General features: G+C 43.2%; 1 protein-coding gene across 3 annotated transcripts in view; it reads right to left on the bottom strand.

Annotated features, from left to right (window-relative positions):
- The window catches only part of DUSP8 (dual specificity phosphatase 8), a 107,096-nt gene that overhangs the window by 76,916 nt on the left and 11,468 nt on the right, over positions 1-18,712 (bottom strand). For all 3 annotated transcript variants that reach the window (XM_060262515.1, XM_060262516.1, XM_060262517.1), the window contains exon 3: positions 3,285-3,423. In XM_060262515.1, the coding sequence (XP_060118498.1) occupies positions 3,285-3,423 (139 nt within the window). The remainder of the gene's footprint in view (positions 1-3,284; positions 3,424-18,712) is intronic.

Below are 18,712 nucleotides of genomic sequence, written 5' to 3'. Positions count from 1 at the left end.
CCAAACTAAGGCTTAGTTCATATGTACAGTAGGTGGTAAACTAGTATCTTGGCTGTACCACTTCAAATTCCAGGTGGGGCTCACATGATTGAATTATTTCCCAGAGAATAGTATCCCTTATACTTGGAATACTAGACATCAAGGAGAAGGGTTTCTTCCTATCCTTCTCACTAATACACCTGAAAATTCCCATGGTGACAGACTGTGAGGAGGTAAGGCATGGAAGGGTTAAGTTCACCTCATCTAAACATCCCTGCCAGTACCAAAATTAGACCTCCACCACCCCATCCACCATCCTTGTATATGAATGGGACAGGCAGGCACTTGAACAAATAAATGTGTGTGCCTCTGTCATATTCTATTTGACTCTAAAGATTGCTGACTTCTGGCTGAGAATGCCACGTACCAGGAGATCTTGGGCTTTCACAAAGAGGCCATTGTACCTGCAAAGAGGAAGGCATAGTATCCTACCCTAAAATTACCCCAAGTTTTAAAGGAATCATGAAGTGCCAAACTGGACACTGAATGAACAATATGCTTTCCTGCTAAAATATGCAACTGATTGTTTTGTATGCTAGTAAGCAATGTGATACAATTGTGACAATGCAGGATGTTACTGAATTGATAAATCCTGTTTGTTTTTAAAAGACTATACCAATTGGTGGATGCTGAATATTTCAATAATTCTTGAACACAATGGCCAGAAGCATGCTGAGGACAAGGGCATTTCCATCCTTAAGATGGAAATGGGCAATAGGCAGCAGAGGACACCCCCACACACACACTGTTCCATTTTATTTTATTTGATAGCATCCTGCATTGTCCACTGAAAAGACAGCAGAAGCCAAAGGAACCACAACACGGTTTTTGACACAGCTGAGCAGTTCTTACAACTTTAAGGCACTCCTATACAGACTTACTCAGGCCCAAATCAACAGACTTCAATGGTCTTAGACTAGAATAAATCTGTGTAGGACTACGTATGAGTTGCCACACATGCTAGGAGTCTGAAGGCAAGAGTAGCTAGACTGTAAATCTTGCTTCAAATAAAGCTCAGGCCATCTAGTCCCTATTTGCTTGAAAAGGAAGCAGACCTGGTTTTCACCCTTGTGGGATAAATAAGAGTGCTAACTTCCCTCCTCTTTGTCCACTTCCAGGATTTCATTCATTTAAGCTTCTCCCCTGGATCTTGTAGCACTGTAGTTGCACTCACTCTGCAGAAAAGCTATAATTAGAATATCATGCTTATTTAGTCACTTTGCCACATCGGCTACGATCAGGGATAAGAGTCCCTCAGGGACTCTTATTCATTGCAATTAAATCCCCCCACCTTTTCCTCTTTCCAAATGAATTCACTGATTAATTTTTAAGAGTTCTGGAAATCTTCCTACTTTCATTCTGTAAATATTAACCATGATAGTCATATAGGCTGAACCTTACTTGGTAGAGACTACATGGATTTTTCCAAGAAATTCATAGAATCAGAGTTGGAAGGGACCTCCAGGGTTATCTGGTCCAACCCCCTGCACAATGCAGGAAACCCACAAATACCTACCCCAAATTCACAGGATCTTCATTGCTGTCAGATGGCCATCTCACCTTTGTTTAAAAACCTCCAAGAAAGGAGAGCCCACCACCTCCAGAGGAAGCCTGTTCCACTGAGGAATCGCTCTGTCAGGAAGTTCTTCCTAATGTTGAGTCGGAAACTCTTTTGATTTCATTTCAACCCATTGGTTCTGGTCCTACCTTCTGAAGCCACAGAAAACAATTCCATGCCATCCTCTATATGACAGCCCTTCAAGTACTTGAAGATGGTGATCATATCATCTTTCAGCCGCCTCCTCTCCAGGCTAAACATCCCCAGCTCCTTCAACCTTTCCTCATAGGACTTGGTCTCCAGACCCCTCACCATCTTTGTTGCCCTCCTCTGGACCTGTTCCAGCTTGTCTATATCCTTCTTAAAATGTGGTGCCCAAAACTGAATATAATACTCCAGGTGAGGTCTTACCAGAGCAAAGCGATACCTTCACATCACGTGATCTGGACACTATACTTCTGTAGATACAGCTCAAAATTGCATTTGCCTCACACTGTTGACTCATGTTCAGCGTATGATCCATTAAGACCCCTAGAACCTTTTCGCACATACTACTGCTAAGACAAGTTTCCCCATCCTATAACTACGAATGGAATTTTTCCTACCGAAATGCAGAACTTTACATTTATCCCTGTTAAAATTCATTTTATTGGTTTTAGCCCAGTTTTCCAGCCTGTCAAGGTCATCCTGTATTCTGTTTCTGTCTTCTTCTGTGTTTGCAGCCCCTCCCAATTTAGCATCATCGGCAAATTTAACAAGCATTTCCTCTATTCCTTCATCCAAATCATTTATAAAGATGTTGAACAAAACAGGTCCCAGGACAGATCCTTGAGGCACTCTACTTGTCACTCCTCTCCAAGAGGATGAGGAACCATTCACAAGCACTCATTCCCCTCACTCCCTACAAATCCCCCAATCTCCTTTTCTTAATGTCCAGTTTTATAAATGTAATCTTGCTGGCAAACTGTTTCACAGAACTGGCTCCAAACAAGAGATAGGCACAAGATGCATGGTAGAAATTATGCTATGTAAGGAAAAGCCATGGGGGAGGAAAAAAGTTCTCTGCGGTATGGTCAGGCACTACTGCTCAGTTTGTAAGTTGTGCTCACTTGCATAGACTGCTGTGCTGAATGTTGTAGATGAGCAACACTCCCCCCTACTGGACAGAATATATTACACTTTATATTGATTTAAATGATGTATCCTATTTCATTTTTCCATAAAGCAACAACATATACAACAATCTTTCCCTTCCTTCCCACGCACAAAAAACAGTTATGTGATAAAGTAAGAGGCTATACAGTGACTTCTTTCTTCAAGGTAATTAATTCAGTCAACCCATGCTCCAAACCATGCAGCTGTTCCAATATTGTATCATAAAACATCTGATTATAGACATGACAAACTGGCTCAGAGCATTTGTGGGTTGTCCTAGAAGTTTGTCATATCTGAAACACTGCTGCTTTAAAGTAGATGAACAAAGATAGGAAGAAGATATACAATATATATATAAGGAAATCCATTAATTTACTGAGATCCAGTTATGAATAGCCATCAGATAGGGTATCGGTGGCCTTCTTCCAGTTTTATCACCATACTTTATCTGGACACTGGTCTCAGAAATGCTTCTTCTCTGCATCCTCCAATGGCAAGAATTTTCACTACACTTCACTACACCAGTTCCTACCTGTAAGGATGGAGACATTATGGAAACAGCTGTCCAGCTTTCCAAGGAGAATGGAGAGGAAACTGTCGGCTGCCAGTCCATTTGCATCCCGTGTGCTCTGGTCATAGACTACCACATCTTGGTGCTCTTCTGCCTCCACCTGTGAGAGAAACATCACACCAAAATTTAGAATAGACACACATGCCTCAAGGTCTTAATCCATTATTTTTCAGCCTCAATTGAGCAATGGAGCAGGAAGGAAATGAAAGGATTGGAATGGGTATAAGAAAACTGATATGTTGGCGGTTGTAGAAAATTTAACAGCTCTTACTGTTCTAGTTTCTATAAAAGGAATGAGTGTGGAAACTCAGTGACCCATTACCTAAATAAAGGGTGGTATGGTTAATCCAGGTTTTGCATTTCAAGAGAACACCACAAAGATACAAAGCTTGAAAAGACACCCAACAGTGATTCCCCCCCAAATTATGTAGAGTATCCATTTAGCTGGGGGAGAGGAGGTCTTCTAAACACCACTGCAGTACGAATAATATTCCATAAAACAACTATGAATTGGTGTTCAGGCTGGAAATATTCAGCACATGTGCTTTCAAGCCTTCCAAATGACCCCATTCTAGTAGCATGAAAAGTAAGTGAAGCCCTCAGTGTATTTTTATGGAAGACTGAGAACTCCTGCATATTAACTACTGAAATATTATTTATATAGTACAAGAATAAACAGTGCTTTAAATAACAAAAATAGGTTGCTGCTCCAAGAATTATGTGATCTAAAAGTTGATACCCTGGAAGCAACAGAGAAAGGGGAGGAAGATGGAGGAGAGGATAAAAATCAAATGTTGGAGCCCATAAAAAGGGCAAGGGCTGGATGCAGTATAGCCAATTTATTCTTTAGAGTTGACTGGACCCAGGTTTAATTCATAAGCACAGCCAAAATTTTGTTTTGAAGGGTAAGAACCACACAGGTACTCCTACCCTCAAGCATGAAGCTGTTATTCTTTGTTAAAATTGCTTTCTTGGGTTTTCCACAGGATCTCTGTACTATGTGTGTACAGCGTGCATGCATGCATGAGAGCATGCTGCATATAAAAAGGAGCAGGGAAGTTTATGGGAAGATTTCTGCAGTAGTTTTCTCTCTACACTAACATTAGCGCAAATTATAGCAAGGTCCTTGGAAGTCCAATGCACCTCTGCAGGAAAGATGAAATGGGGCACACCCGGGTTGCTCAGGTCCACAGAGAGACAAAAGGGGCTTCCCTCTGACAAGGCCAGCATACCTAGGCAATAGAATGAATACAGATGGAGAGTGCAAGGCATAGTCCAGGGTTGCCATGTCTAATGAAAGGTTAATGCATTAAAGACTGATAAAATCCACACAGTGCCATGGCTCAATGAATCTGCTGAATAGGCTGATAGGTGGCATACGCCCCGGTGGCCTTCCGCCCTCTGGCGCAAAGCACATCTATCATTCTGCTGTCAGGGGAAGGCAGCTGTGGTGAAGCAAAGCCAGAGAGAGCAGCCAGTTGGGAATGGGGAAAGGACTAAATAGCTCTTTCCGTTACATTCCAGATACCCTCTTAGTGTGCTGGAGTCCGCTTTGAAAGGCATTTAAACAAAATTAGTTTTTCATACAGGCCATCCACTTTTAATGTGTCTGACGTACTGCAGGAACAAGGAAATGAATGGATAGCAGCATTCAAAGACGGCATGCCCTGGTAATAAGAGCTTAGTACGTATCTACACTACAAGTGTATCTATCATACCTTCCCCCAAAGACTCCTGTGAGTCTTTGTTTGGAGAGACTACCAAGAACTCTCTGTTAAAGTCCCATAGCACTGCAGATCTGTGTTTTTCTGCAGAAAATAATGACTACTGAAATCAATTAAAGTTGTCTGGTGTAAATATGCCCACCTGTGAGGACCTCACTCTGTTACGCTGTTTATGGGCTTGCCCCATGTCCTGTCAAGCTCACATGTGGTTGGGGTTTACTGTTGAAATTTAGATTCTTAGGCATGTGGAGGGAGGGTCAGGTTTGGCTCAAAACAATATGGCACATGGGGAGAGTAAACCCCAGGGCTGTCTCATTTCCCCTCTTCTTGGTGAGCTGTATGTAATGAAGGAGTAAGCCAGTGTCTTTTTTTAAAAACATGTGCAAAGCCTTCCATTTCATTACTGGCCAAAACACTCTCCGTGGATACTGGATACAAGCACTGAGGCTTCATGAAGGAGTTTCATATAGAAAACATTGCAACAATGGGTGAGTCTTAAGAGTATATGTTCCCTGTAATAGTTTAGTTGAATGATTTGGAGATAAAGTTTTGAATTCATCTCGGGGACCTCAAAATGCACAATATTAATTTAATAACAAACTTTATCAGAACATTGTTATCTGTATTTTTACGGTGGTTCCTTCATGAAGCCTTTGTGCCAGTATCCATGGAGAGTGTTTTGGCCAGTAATGAAATGGAAGGCTTTGCACATGTTTTTTAAAAAGGTACTGGCTTACTCCTTCATTACATACAGCTCAAGAAGAAGACACTAAGAATACTGATGAAGTGGCAACACGAAACACGTCTATTATTATAACTAATTACTTGTATGCTTTATTACTAAACTACAATGAGCTCTGTTGAAAATGTTTCTTATGATTATTACTGTCAATTTTTGAGAAAATGATAAAAAGTATGGTAGCCTATACATATCACAGTTATGTTTTTTGTACCAAATGTTGTTAGTCAGGAGCCTCAGACATCTTTGTTGCTATATGCTTTTCTTGTGCCCAGGGACAAACAGTGTGACCTTATTACTCATGTGTCATATATCAAATCAGTATCTCAGAGATTTTCCTTTTATAATCCTAAAGAGAGATAATGCTCCAACAGCCTCAGCCTAGAGTGCAAGACTACAGCTTTAAAAATGCTACAGGAGCACCCTGAACAAAAACTGACAGCTATCATCTAGATTAATTGCACGTGACCTCACAAATATTTTTTGGGGAAAGGAAATACTGCATTTCCAAGGAAGACTTCCAAGAAGTTAGGTAAGAAATATTAACAGATCAGCAAAGCCTGTGTCCTGAGAGAGGGGTTCACAAAGGAATGTCTTCTGACTCATAACATTCTATATTCTCCACTTGACTGCAAGGGTTAATCTAGGGCTGCATCCACGTGCAATAAAATAGTGCACTATTACACTCTGCCTATCAATTACAAATAGATTTTTATGTGTGGACAAGATAATCCTGTTGTGAACTACTGCTATAGTGCAATGACAAGCATCCAGCAGTAAGTGGGTGTAGCACAAGTACATGCTTTCTGCCGTCTTACAAGTTTGTAAAAGTGCTTGCGTCTGTCTTACAACAGAGATAACAGAGTAGGGCTATGGCTGTGCCCTTTATCTAAGCAGTGTCATGAAGTCTGGAGGGTGTGGCATTTCTGTTTTCTACAGAATACTACAGGAATATTTTATGGTACCATCACATCTACACAAATGATCCCAGAGCCACTACGTTGTAAACAAGAAAACAAATGTTTACTATTAAATGTTCCAACAAAGCAGAATAAGCTATAAGTGCTTCCCCCACCCCCTTTGTATATGTTCTTTCCCACCCCCAACAGTAGTGTGACATCCAAAATATGCAAACATCTGGCCAAATCCAAAAGCAGTAGCATGCTTAATTTTGGAAAGATCTGAGTAAAAAATTCTGAATAGAGCAGTAGAGAAATAGCTGCAGTAAGAAACTGAAGCTTGCCAGCCATTATCTGCAACGTCTGACAACTACTTCACCTCTGAAGATCTCTGTTGAAAATACACATCCACAATATTTTAGCTGCAATCTTGCCATCACTATCATTTGAGATTAAGTGGTTGAGTTTTATTAATGAATGTCGCTGGAGTTATTGGACAGGTCAGTTAAATACAGCTCGAGGTACTACAAAATGGACAGATTGCCCTATCAAGTTCACTATTATAGGAGATACATTTCAAATTACCCCTAGAATCTGTGGTAGCAATTAATATCAATAATACATTTTAATTTTAAAATGCCAGGAATTTCACAGAACCAAAGCTATTTTCTCTTAGATAATCCACTGAGAATAGCTCTACTGAAATAAATGCAACACTGAGATACAGGGAAGCCATACAAAACCTAACTCTACAGCACATCTTTATACACTTGAGGACAGAGAGCCCATTAAAGGTAAAGGCAATCCCCTGTACAAGCACCAGTCATTTCCGACTCTGGGATGACGTTGCTTTCATAACATTTTCACGGCAGACATTTTACAGGGTGGTTTGCCATTGCTTTCCCCAGTAGAAGACCACATTTTTGTATTATTGCAGAGGCCTTAAACACCATGAAAACCTAAAAAGGAAAAAGAAAGGGGGGGGGGGGGAGACAAAAGCCTACCTGCCACAAGTCTTCTTCTGGACACAGAGGAGTGTGCAATACCAACCTGCAACTCCACAGAGAAAACATTCTATTTCAAATTGCTTTGAGTTCACTGGACCTATTTAACCATGTGTAGTTGCCTGGCAACTTTCAACAGATCCCCTGCTGATTGATTCATGTCTGGCTGCCAGCAAGAAACAAGAGGATGCTATTGATGCTAATTTAGCCCTCAATTAATATTGTCAAAACAAACCAATATAAGAGAGCAGGAGAAATAAATGCCAAGCATGTCATGCCTCACTAAATATTTCCTGTGGAAATGATTGTTTGATTTTGCTTGTAGTTCTGCAACTCCAGAGGGGTGAGTGCTGAGGAGGAAGAGGAAGATTAGGGAGAAGTTTTGAAAGGGAGGGATGTGATTGCAAAGTAATCCTCACGAAGCCTTCTATATGCTCTTAACAAATCTTATTCTCAGAAGAGCTTAGACCTTTGGAAGCTATGTCTCAGCTCCTGAACAACATGGATGCGCTTTCTCTCTCTCTGTCTCTAAGAGAGAGTGCTTACATTAATTGCTTCAAAATATTCCTTAACAATCCCGATGATCTCAGAGACTAAAAGAAACAGCAGGCCATTCATTTTGCTTCTTCTAACATGGGAATTATCACTCAGAAATGAGTGATAATTCCCATGTTAGAAGAAGCAAAATTAGTCTCTGAGTTCGCAGTTTCAGCATTAATAACCATGTTAACTAATGCATGTATAATGTAATGTTAAAATGGCCACTTTTAATATGTACTCAGGAGGAATATTGAGAAATGGAGCCTTACTGTTGAAGGAATACACTTGCATGCGTATTCTGACATTTTGTTTCATAACACTTCTCCTAGCATGAAAATTAAAACTTATTGCTAGAAAGAAATACAAATGATTTTAGATAAAGCTAGGCATTTCTCCTTGCCTACATCTAAACATCCCTGAAGTCCCCCACAATATATGCTCAATGCAATCCCTTCATTCATCGCCACAAGGATATAGGTGATAGAACAGCTCCCACCCTTCAGAATGTCTCACAACTACAGGTAGAAGGATTCACTACCAGGTTTGGGCAATTAGGAGGGAAGGAAACAACAGCTTTGGAAACAGAATTATCCCACAGTAGGATTTAGTGTTCCTTCCACACGGGGAGCTTTGTTTGGGCATTACTGCAGAGTTGCGGAGCAACAGCAGATGGATGTGACACGGTTTATATCTTATTAAAGTTATAAGGTTTCAAGCAACAGAAATGCCAGACAAGCACTAGCAGCTCACAAGCAGGCTGCATCAAGTAAACACTGCACTGCCTGGGAAGAAGGGGTATAGTGGGAAAAGGTGAGGACGCTTTTTATACTTTTCAGCGAAATAGGGTTGCCTTTCTTTCAACTATAAAAATGATGAAAGACTGACTGCATATAACCTTGTTTGAAAGCTACAGTAGGCGGTATCCTCATATACGATTGATAGGCTTTTAAAAATGACTCCCAGATTTTTGCCCCCACCTTCCTAACCTACCTGCTCCCTGCAGTTTCTCCTTTTCATCACCTAAAAGTTCCACCTTGTCTCCGGCTCAGCTTTATTGCACTTATCCCTAGTAGATATGTGGAAGCTTGGAACAACAGTACCTACTCCCCCCCTCCAATTTTCCAAAGAGAAAACTGGAAAACTGGAAATGGCAGCAATGAAATACTCCCTCTTATGAAATATTTTCTCTTACAATTAGTAAGAGGCTTTTAAAGGTTAGGTTTTAAAATACTGTTTTAGCTGATCTTTACTCCTTTCTACAGTATGCCAAATAATCTTCATTTGATAAATGTAATTCCTATGCAGTGTTGTCATCTTTCAAATCCATCTTCTACAGCATGCAGGGCAGGATTAACAATTAGGCTAAGTAGGCACTGGTCTATGGACCCCCACACTTTTAGGGGCCCCAGGCTGGCTCCCCCCCCGGTTTCCCCCCTGCTTGCAGCCCTCCCAGCCTGCACGCTCAGCCAGCAACTGAGCCACTCTTTGCCCAAGTTGCCTGGTGCAGCTGCTGCTCGCATCATCACCAAGTTTGCCTCTCTCTGCCTCTCCCCCACAGTTTTGTCAAGGGGGCTTTTGAGAAAGTGCCTGCAGGCTGCAGTGGGAGCCACAGGCAGTGGGGCAGGCACTCCAACTCTTGAGATAACTTGCAAGCCCCCCCCCCCCCAAGATTTTGACTGCCTAGGGGCCTCAACAGGGTATAATCCGGCACTGACAGCATGTGAAAGAAAAATATATACTGTTGTAATGTAAGCACATACACTCCCAACCAGGAAATGTGAAATAACAGAGAAGATTCCTGGTAAGAAAACCAACAAATCAAAACTGGCAGCAATTGATTCTGCACAAAGAAATCTGATAGCAGGATTTTGAAAGATATGCTATTTATTCCGCATGCCTAATTTTGGCCACAGTCATGTGACACCGTTTAAGAGATGTTACATTACTGAATCAGCCCCCCGAACAACTGGCTGTCATTTGCTTCCTTCTCCCTCTCTCTTGCTTCCTTCTGCATAATAGCTTGCTTTGCCAGGCTCTCTCAATCGCATAGCCGAGCTACTGAGCCAAGCCTCTCTTCTTTTTATTGTCCTCTTCTTTTACACTCCTCCCCCTCCTGGTCCCCTGGGGAAGGAAGGAAAGAGCCAGAGCTTCCTTGGCCCAGTTCCCTGCATCCCAAGGAAGAAATACAAAGAAAGCACCTTTAAGACCAACATGTGCTAACGTTTTAAGTATGTTTTAAGGTTGTTGTTTTTTAAAAAAAAATCTTTGTGTGTCTGTGTGCTTTATAAAGTTTATATCTCTGCTACCTAATCTTAAATAGGTACACATATGGCCCAACCAGGTCTCATTTATGTCAGATTCAGCCCTCATAAAAAATGAGTTCGATACCCCTGTACCTAGATGTTAGAGGCTTTTTATATTGTTTCTAGATAACGCTGGCTACATTGATAGGTGCCTCTTTAAGACCAAATAATACAACCTGCCTTTCTTTACTACGATGATAATGGCTCCTATTTTAAACACTTCTTTTTTTAACTGGCACAAACTGATTATGTTTGGGTACCTTAGGATGCAGTTTGCCACACCATCTCTAATACAGAATACAAGTGTAATTGTATGAATAAAAATGATATTTTTAAATTTCATATATATTCTAGAACAATACAGTTTTATGTCAATACATGTTATAGATCAGGGGTGTCACATTCATTTGTTATGAGGGCCAGATCTGACATAAATGAGATCTTCTTGGGCTGGGACATGTGTGTCCAAATGTAAGGCCAGGCAACAGAGATATAAACTTTATAAAGGATGCAGACAAACACAATTAAAGATTTTTGTATCTCTCCCATGTGTTCAAGGGAACTGGGTAAAGGAAGCTCTGGCTCTTTTCCTCCCTCCCCAGGGGATGAGGGGGCAGACCCTCAGCCAGTAGAAGGAAAAGAGGCATGACTCAGTAGTTCTGCTGTGCGACTGAAAGAACCTGGCAAAGCAAGCTCTACCTCCTTCCCTTCCTCCTCAAGGGAGGGGCCTCAGCCAATGGCGAACAGTAGTTTTGCTCTGTAGTTCTTGTGCAATTGAAAGAGCCTGGCAAAGGAAGCTGTGACACAGAAGGAAGCAAGAGAGGGAGAAGAAAGCAGACTTGCTTGCAGGCCTGATAGGAACCTTGGGGGCCTGATCTGGCCCTCGAGCTACACATCTGACACTCCTGTAATAGATGATACATTTTAAGTTCTTAAATAGTAAAGAACATTTAAGTCTGGTAAGACATTAAGCCTGATATGTGCCACTAGGTCACTTCTAACTTATGGTGACCATACGAATTACTGTCCTTTCGTTAACAGCCTTCTTCCCCCCTTCTGTGTCAACAATTTTCTTTAATTCTGAAACCAACCCTGTTTGATTTCTTTATCCATAAATAATTATGTAAACAATTATGTAAACCTTTCATCTAATTAATTTGCTGGAGCTATTCTTTCTGAGTTAAGAAAAAATGTGTGAGCCAGCAGCTAAAAAAATGTGAGCTAGCTCACACTAACTCAGCTAGAAAAAACAATGCAGCCATATCCTCTGGGGAAACACTCCCGGCGGTGCCAGGCTCCCCGGCTATTCCAGTGGCCTTCAGCAGCTGCGTGTGCTTAGAGTTTGTCTATGTGGGTTGTTGATAGGGTGGCAGAGGTCTGATGCTGAAAGTGGCCATGATGCCTTTTATGAGGCCACAGTAGAGCAGCAGACCTTTCTGAGGCCAGTTGACAGAGAAGACAAACAAAAGCATCGGAGATGTGTCTCTCTCTGTGGTAAGACTGTTTTACCAGTTTGTTCAACATTCCTGGGCCTGCAGTAGGTGGGGGCAGGGGAGTCAGCCAGTGGGAGGCCAGAGACGTTGACAGACGTTTCATTAAGGAATAACTGATAACCCACACCCAACAGCAAGTGGACCTGGCATGTGTGACAGAGACCTGGGTATGGGAGGGCGAAACTGTCGCTTGAACCAGCTTACCCCGCCTGGGTTTGCCATCCTCCACCAGTCTCGGACAAGTGAGCGGGGGGGGGGGGGGGGCGGGGAGTTGCTGTGCTCATCCGAGACTCTTTTTCTTTCAGGGCACTCCCTGACCCGAACATCGCTGGCAGAGAGTGTACTGGTCTGGTGTGGAAAGCTGAGGAGAGCGTGGCAATCTGAGTGGTGTACCAACCGCCTAGCGCACCACCGGAGAGCCTGCCTGCCCTGCTGGATGCGGCGTCCACCCGGGCATTGGATTTCCCCAGACTTTTAGTTCTGGGGGATTTCAATGATGACACGGTGTCCATACAGGCTCAGGATCTGGTGTTGTCCATGGAGGCACCGGGACTCAGCCAAATTGTATCGACCTCCACACACCGGGCCGGACACACCCTGGATCTGATCTTCGGGGCAGGGATACTGGTGGATCTGGTAGCAGCAGACGCTGTTCCATGGTCAGACCACTATGCCTTTAAAGTCTGGCTGGATCTGCAACTCCACCCCCGTTTAGGCGGAGAGCAGATTTATGCTCGCCCGCAGAGCCAAATGGATCCAGAGCGCTTCCAGGATGCCTTGCGGGATCTGATGCCCCTTGGTGGGTCGTCAGATGAGCTTGTGGAGGACTGGTATTCCCGGCTCTCCACTGCCATCGATGACATCGCCCCCCTCTTTGCTGTCATGCCAAGGCAGCACCCTGATAGTCCGTGGACCTAAGGATGAAATGACAGCTTAGACGGTTAGAGCAAGTGTGGCAACATGATCGTGTGAAGAGTCCAGAACCTCTTATAGAACGCTTATGAAAGTCTATGAGAAGGCTGTGAAGTCCGCTAAGAAAAATTTCTATGCAGCCTCCATAGAGTCTGCGAAGATGCATCCAGCTCAATTATTTAGAGTGATTCGGTCCTTAACAACTTTGCCATCAAGCAATCAAAAAGATAGGGAATTGGATATTGGTTCTGAGGCCTTTGCGACATATTTCACTGTTAAAATCTTGACTCTCCACCAGGACCTCCCAGCCACAGTTGATACAGTACACGAACTGGAAGCACCTTGGCGCTTACATGGTCCAATATTGGACCACTTCAGTCGACTCCAATTGGAGGATGTAGACAGGATCCTGGCTGCAATGAAGCCTACTACCTGCCCCCTGGACCCCTCTCCATCCTGGCTTGTGAAGGCCTGCCAGGATGATATCAGGGCTTATGGTTAACCTGTCCCTGACAAGCGGGTCATTCCCAGAGAAATTAAAGGAGGCGGTAATTCAGTCGCTTTTGAAGAAACCATCACTGGACCATATTGCTCTAGCTAACTACTGCCCAGTTTCGAATCTATCATTCCTGGGAAAGGCAGTTGCGAAAGCGGTGGCAGAGCAGCTACAGGTTTTCCTGGATGAAACATCTGCCCTGGACCCATTCCAATCCAGTTTCCGCCCTGGCCATGGGATGGAGATGGTACTAGTCGCCCTCACAGACAACCTAAGAAGACATCTGGACCATGGCGGGTTGGCACTGCTGATTCTTCTTGACCTGTCAGCAGCGTTGACATGGTCGACTATGATCTATTGACTCACCACCTCGCCATCGCTGGAATACGGGGAGGAGCCTTGCAATGATCTTCCTCCTTCCTCCAGGGACGGGGACAAAGGGTGATGTTGGGCGAGCAGACCTCCCTGCGACTCCCACTTATATGTGGAGTGCCGCAGGGAGCTATTCTCTCACCCATATTATTCAATATCTATATGTGCCGCCTTGCCCAGACTGCCCGAGGTTTTGGACTGGGTTGTCACCAGTATGCTGATGACATCAGCTCTATCTATTGATGGATGGCAGTCTGTCTTCTGCCCCTGAACATCTGTCCGAGGCATTAGAGGCCGTAGCGGGATGATTGCAGCACAGCCAACAGAAGTTAAATCCAACTAAGACGGAGGTCCTGTGCCTGAATTGAGGGGTGGGTGGGTTTGTGCACCCAGCTCCCAAACTTGGACGACGCTGTGTTAGGACGACACTGTGTTAGTGCCGACCCAACAGGTAAAGAGTCTGGGAGTGATCCTGGATGCCTTTCTATGGAGGCCCAGGTCAGGGCGGCTGCCGGGTCTGCCCTTTTCCCTCTACGACAGATCAGGGAGCTAGCACCATATCTTTTCCCCCAAGCCTTGGCTACAGTGACCCATGCAATGGTCACTTCCAGATTAGATTACTGTAACTCGCTCTATGCTGGCTTGCCCTTGAAGCTGATCCGGAGACTACAGCAAGTGCAGAATGCGGCTGCTCGCCTGCTGACTGCATCACCTGTATGGGTGAGCATGCAGCTGGTGCTCCACAGCCTGCACTGGCTGCCTATAGAGTGCCGGATTCGCTTCAAGGTCCTGACTTTTAAAGCCTTACGTGGCCTGGGACCAACATATCTGCAGGACTGTCTCTTCCCATATATGCCCCGGAGGTTGCTTCGTTCAGCCTCCCAAGATCTTCTGACTGTCCCCAGCCCAAGAGATGCCAGTTTTATGGAGATCCGGGCCCTACCTGGCTTGCTAGCCTTTCATAGGGCCTGAAAAATGGAGCTGTTCCGCCAGGTTTTTGGATGAGGCGGTGCGCATCTATTCATTAGATTGGTCGGCCTCCCCTATACTATCCCTACTGTGCTGATTTGCTGCATCGTATTTTTATGCCATCTGGTCCTGCTGAACTATTCTGTTGGATGGTATATTGAAATTAATTTTACTGTAATGCTGTTTTATTGTTATGGTGATTTTATTGTGATTTTACTATTCATGTTGTATTCCTCCCTGAGCACCTATGGGGAACCGGCGGAATATAAACAAACAGATAACAACAACAACCACCACCAATGACGGAGCTGGGATTGGCCACCATGCCATGGGTTTTATTACTAAAAGATTACAGAATATATTCCACTGAACTCCATGGAACTGTGGGAAAAGATGCACAGAATCCATCTGCATGCAGATGTATAATTTCTCTATTTCAACCGTTGAATACATACAATCTCCATTCTCTTAGCTCACATACCTGAAGGCCAGGTCTGCATCTTTTTTTTATGCAATATACCTTTCGTAGTGCTTTAGAATTCTAGAATATTACTTAAACATACTTTACTCAAATTGGAAGAACTATTTGAGTATCTTTAGCTGCTGTTCTCTTCTTCCCAGCTTCAAATTTTGTCAGCAGGAAACCAGAAAGCAGGGCAGCAGCCTGTCAGGAAGAATAATGGGGTAGGACAATTGTGCCTATGACGTCACCCTTCCTGCCATCTGCTACTCAGTAGCAGCTCCACTAACCCATCTCCTCTCCCATCAGAAACAAACAAAAACCAACACCCACATAACGAGGGTGATTTGTCCTACCTCTGCTCTCCATGCACCCATCCTCCTCCTGGAAGAACTTGAAGAAGAAGCATCACTAACAACAAAAGAAGACAGATACCCAGATTGTAAATGTCATTGTCTTGTCTTTCTTATTTCCCACAAGAATGGAGATGACCCTCAGTTAAGGATGGATTAGTTAGCTGAGAGCTGGAAAAATCAAAATCCTGAAAAATCTTAGCTTTTATTTATATTTTATTGATCTTTCTGAAAAATACTGTAATGTCTGTATCACTTTTCCATGTAGTAAGAAGTCCCAGGGGCCAGGGTTTAGCCAGATTGATAACCTTGGAAGAAGAGAGAACTGGAGTTTTAGACACTCTTCCACATTCCCTTCAGCTAGTTGCAGAACCCATCTCCACAAACCCCAATGGGATTTAGCCAGACCAATAATCAAGGCCCATTGAGAGGACTTAACAGAGCCATTAAGGGACATTACCTTTTTTTCTTTGTTATGTAGGACAGATTAATTCCAAGGTAATTACAGAACAAAGTCTGAGTCCAGGAACACGTTTAATACCAACAAGATTTTATTCTAGGTATAAGCTTCTTCTTCAGGTAATTACAATATACTTGCAAACCGAAGCCATAAGAACAACTATTAACACGGCTCACAGTAAGCGGAAGTTGTGAATGCAGTGGGTCCCATATTCAGTCCTAGGTATTTTGAATTAAATTATTCAAGTAGCAGGGAATGGGAAACACTATTTTTTCTCCCAGAGACCCTGGAGTTCTGATTGGACATGAGCTAACTTTGCATGAGCAACACCCAAAGCACTTAAAAATTTAAGATTATGTTGCCCATATTATCCAATGAATTACCATATTGTTGAATTTCTTTTTGCCATCCACAAAACCAGAAAACTTCTGCCAGGAAAAAAACAACATGGTAACCCTGCTTCAAAAATGGCTGTCATAACCATGAGAGGAAGGATAGTACATGTGTGGATTACAGGTTTGTATCGGAGGCATATCATCCTAGCTGGATCTCCTAGCAAGCTGCTCATCTTGCCCAGTTTTTCCACTGAACTTACTGACCAGCCTTATCCTCATATGTTGTGGTACCATAATAAGTACAAAAATGAAGCCAGCAGGAGAATTGGGTAAGAGGTGCAGAAATCATCTGTAAGAGTTGTGACTGTCAGGGGTTAATGCCTAACAAAGTCTGAGAATCTTTCAGGGATGGGCTGTTTGAATAGAACTCTGTTGCAAGAGTCAGTTAAGGAATTGCAGTTGGGAACTGACAGCTGAAGAAGAGACATAAGAACATAAGAGAAGCCATGTTGGATCAGGCCAATGGCCCATCCAGTCCAACACTCTGTGTCACACACTCTGTGTCAAACCCTCCCCCCCCCCAAGTGCAATCAGGAGGTTCACAATTGGGGCTAGAAGCCCTTCCACTTTGCCCCTCCCCTAAGCACCAAGAATACAGAGCATCACTGCCCCAGATAGTTAAGCACTTACTGTGGAGTGAGAAGGAGGCTAAAAGAGAGAGTGGAACAAGGAGGATCACCATTCAAGCCAAAAAGGGAAACTCTGGTAGAAGAAGAAGAAGATATTGGATTTATATCCCGCCCTCCACTCCGAAGAGTCTCAGAGCGGCTCACAATCTCCTTTACCTTCCTCCCCCACAACAGTCACCCTGTGAGGTGGGTGGGGCTGGAGAGGGCTCTCACAGCAGCTGCCCTTTCAAGGACAACCTCTGCCAGAGCTATGGCTGATCCAAGGCCATGCTAGTAGATGCAAGTGGAGGAGTGGGGAATCAAACCCGGTTCTCCCAGATAAGAGTCCGCACACTTAACCACTACACCAAACCAGCTCTGGTAAAGAGGTGATCCCTGCCCAGTTAATAAGGGAAACAGCTTCTAATAAAGTGAAGTGATGCCTGTATAGTCAAAAAAGAGAAATAACTCTTAAACAAAAAAGTGATTCCTGTGGTTTGTGTATAAAGAAGGATTTGGGGAACCTGGTTGTATGTTTCTATCTTCTAAACGTTGTGTCGGTGAAACTCAGAAACCTACGCTTCAATGTTTAAGCAGAACATCTGCTTGGTAAGCAGAAGGTCCCAGGTTCAATCCCTGGCATCTCCAACGAAAAGGGTCCTGGCAAATAGGTGAGAAAAACCTCAGCTTGAGACCCTGGAGAGCCGCTGCCAGTCTGAGTAGACAATACTGACTTTGATGGACCAAGGGTCTGATTCAGTATAAGGCAGCTTCATATGTTCATATGTTCAGAAACTAAAAGAAAACTTCTCTCAAAGTTTCAAAGACCTTGTCAACAGCAGAAACTCTTGTTGACGACAAATTATCTAGTGTTTGTATAAATACAAAGTTATCTCAATTTTATTATGTGTTTACCTCATACTTTCTACATCTTCCACTTGACTTTTTCTCTTCAAAGTTAAATAAAACATTTTATTTTGAAATTTCAAAAGCTTCTCATGTGCCATTTCAAAAGCAGACTATAAGAAGATGATTTTATCTCTTCTCTCAGTTCCCTGGACTGGGCCAGCACTTATGTGTGTTGGTGCTGGCCCAGCCCATAAATGAACAAATAAGAAGAAAACAGATCAAGGGTCTGCTCAGCAAGAAAGAAGACATATGGGAAAATCCTGCACGTGAGAGGGAAGAGAGCAAGATCACCATCGTATTCTGAAGGCAATGTTAATGCAATGTGAGTCCCTGAGGTAAGGTGCTTTTATAACTCATTTTAAGCTTTTCTAAACATCTGATGTGGTATAATGAACGTAGCACTAGATAGATTGGAAGACCTGGGTTCAACTCTAGTTGAGTCAGAAAGCGCACTGGCTGAAATAGATTGGAAACTGTCAGAATAAAATCTTCATGCGTTTGTTGTGGAGATAAGATCATGGACAGCTTCATGTATGTTGCTCTGAGCTTCTTTGAAGAAGATGACAAAATAAACAAATTATGTTTCACAAATCTCCACCTCTGCTCTTCTGAAACCATTCTCTTTCCCAAAGGATCCAATTAACTGAACACCAAAATCTCACAAAGCATTCCGCTTCAGTCAAGATGATTCTAAGATACATTGCTCACTATGCTAAGCCTGGCAATAATACAACTATCTGTAACGAAATAATC

The sequence above is a fragment of the Heteronotia binoei genome, chromosome 21, assembly GCF_032191835.1.
Source record: "Heteronotia binoei isolate CCM8104 ecotype False Entrance Well chromosome 21, APGP_CSIRO_Hbin_v1, whole genome shotgun sequence".
NCBI classification, from domain to species: domain Eukaryota; kingdom Metazoa; phylum Chordata; class Lepidosauria; order Squamata; family Gekkonidae; genus Heteronotia; species Heteronotia binoei.
The sequence above is the reverse complement of the archived record's forward strand: the minus strand, read 5'-3'. Positions and strand labels throughout refer to the sequence as shown.